Genomic DNA, 1,852 nt, shown 5'->3' with positions numbered 1-1,852 from the left:
CCCCCAAACACACGCAGAGGCCTCTCGTCTCGCAGAGCCGCCTTTATTGGAGCGCCGCCCGTCGCGGACCCGCCGCGGGAAGGGGCGCCGCCGCGCGGGGCGGTCACGGCGGGCCGAGGCGGGCGGCCAGCGCCTCCCGCAAGCGCTGCCGGCAGCGCTCGTACTTGCGCAGCACCTGCCGCACGCGCTCCTCCTCCTCGCGCTGCAGCAGCCGCAGGAAGTTCTGCAGCTCGGGCAGGCTGAAGGCCTCCCACTGCGGGCGGCAGCGGGCGCCCGTCACCGGGGCGTCGCAGCGGCCGCCCGCGCGCCCGGCGCCTCCCCGCCGCGCTCACCTGCACCTCVCCGCTCTCGTTCTCCTTGAGCACGAAGCTCAGCGCCTTCTCGCCGGGCCCCGCCAGCAGCCGCAGCCGCAGCGGCCGCTCGTGCTCGCCCAGCTTGCGCACGTGCACTGCAAGGGCGCCGCGCGGCGTCAGCGCCGGCGACAACCCCGACGTCGGCCGCCCCGGCCGCTCCGGCCGCTACCTTGGCCGTCCCTCTCGCGGCGCTCGAAGAGGGCGAACTTGCGGGGGTTGTCGAGCACCATGAACTTGGCGAGCAGGGCGGTGACGACGTGGGCGGCCGGCGTGCGCGACGTGACGTGCAGGTGCTTGGCCGTGCCCTCGGGCAGGTAGAAGGACGCGCGGCGCCGAGGTGCCCGCCGCGGCTCGGCCGTGCACGGGGGCCGCGCGGCCGCCGGCACCGCCACGGGACGCAGCAGCTTCAGCTGCACCTTGATGAAGCCGCTGTAGGAGCCGTCCTTGCTCTGCGGCGCGGGGAGGCGGCGGGTGAGCGGCGGCYGCCCCACACGCTGCCCCACATCCCCCCACGCCGCCCTACCAGGCTCATGAAGAGGTTGCTGTTGATCTGGCTGTTGTACTCCTTGATGCGCTGCTCCAGCTGTGCCGGCTCCAGCTCCGGCGTCTCGGCCTCGCCAGGATCATCCTGCAGGACAGTRCACAGTGGTGACGTCCCGTGCAGCCCCAGGGATGCCACATGTGGAGCTGTGCTCCGGATGCCGTTGCCGGCCGTTGCATCATCCCGGGGCGGGATCGCGGCCCTTTCCCGGCCTCGCGGTTCCAGCTGCCTCGGCGGCTCCTTTACAAAGGGCCCCAGGGGCCGCGGGGTGCCGGGGCAGGTCCAGCCGGCGGCCCCGCGCTGCCCGCCCGGAGCTGTGGGACAGCATCAGCCCTGCCTGGGCCCCGCACGCCGGGAGCCTCCCCGGAGTGGTATGGAGGGAGATGCCAGTGGCCGCGGGGTGCGTGGGACTGCCACAATGTGGGGACACCCGCAATGGTGCCCGTGTGGCTCCGGCGCGGCTGGAAGGACCTGGCTGCCCTCTGTCATCCCCAGCAGCACCGCGGGCTCCCCGGGCTGCAGCACTGAGTGTCACGAGTGTCACCCCTGAGCCCAGCTTCACTCCCGCTCCACGCTGGCGATGGGGCGGCCACGCCGCGCGGCAGAGCCCCCCGGCACCCCACAGTGACCCACGGTCAGCTCCCCACGGTCGTGACACGACCCGAGCGCGCTCCCCGCCCCTGCGCGGGGGGTGACGTCACGCGGGGACCCCCCGCGGCGGGTGACGTCACGCGGGGACCCCCCCCCCCGCGGCGGGTGACGTCAGGCGCTCCCGCCGCCGCGGCGCGGGGCGCACGGACCTGGCGGCGGCGCGGGCGGCGGCCGAGCGAGGTGCGCGCCGTGTAGAAGAGCTCGGGCTCGGAGTCGGAGTCCTCCTGGCTGCAGTAGCCGCTGCTGGCCGTGCTGCCCGCCGAGCCGCCCCAGCGCGGGCCCGGCGCCGCCCCGGCCCCAGCCTCGC

At 75.4% G+C, this 1,852-nt stretch overlaps 1 protein-coding gene across 1 annotated transcript in view; it reads right to left on the bottom strand.

Annotated features, from left to right (window-relative positions):
- Positions 1–103: 103 nt before the first annotated feature.
- RASSF1 (Ras association domain family member 1) overlaps positions 104–1,852 on the bottom strand; it is a gene marked incomplete at its 5' end in the record, with an annotated part of 3,320 nt that continues 1,571 nt past the window's right edge. Inside the window, 4 exons of the mRNA XM_026046109.1 lie at positions 104–253; positions 333–448; positions 523–802; positions 877–981. Coding sequence (XP_025901894.1) covers positions 104–253; positions 333–448; positions 523–802; positions 877–981 — 651 coding nt within the window. The remainder of the gene's footprint in view (positions 254–332; positions 449–522; positions 803–876; positions 982–1,852) is intronic.

This window comes from Nothoprocta perdicaria, unplaced genomic scaffold, assembly GCF_003342845.1.
Source record: "Nothoprocta perdicaria isolate Ctin4 unplaced genomic scaffold, notPer1 scaffold_42, whole genome shotgun sequence".
NCBI classification, from domain to species: Eukaryota; Metazoa; Chordata; class Aves; order Tinamiformes; family Tinamidae; genus Nothoprocta; species Nothoprocta perdicaria.
Note: the sequence above shows the minus strand (reverse complement) of the source record. Positions and strands in the feature narration are given on the sequence as shown.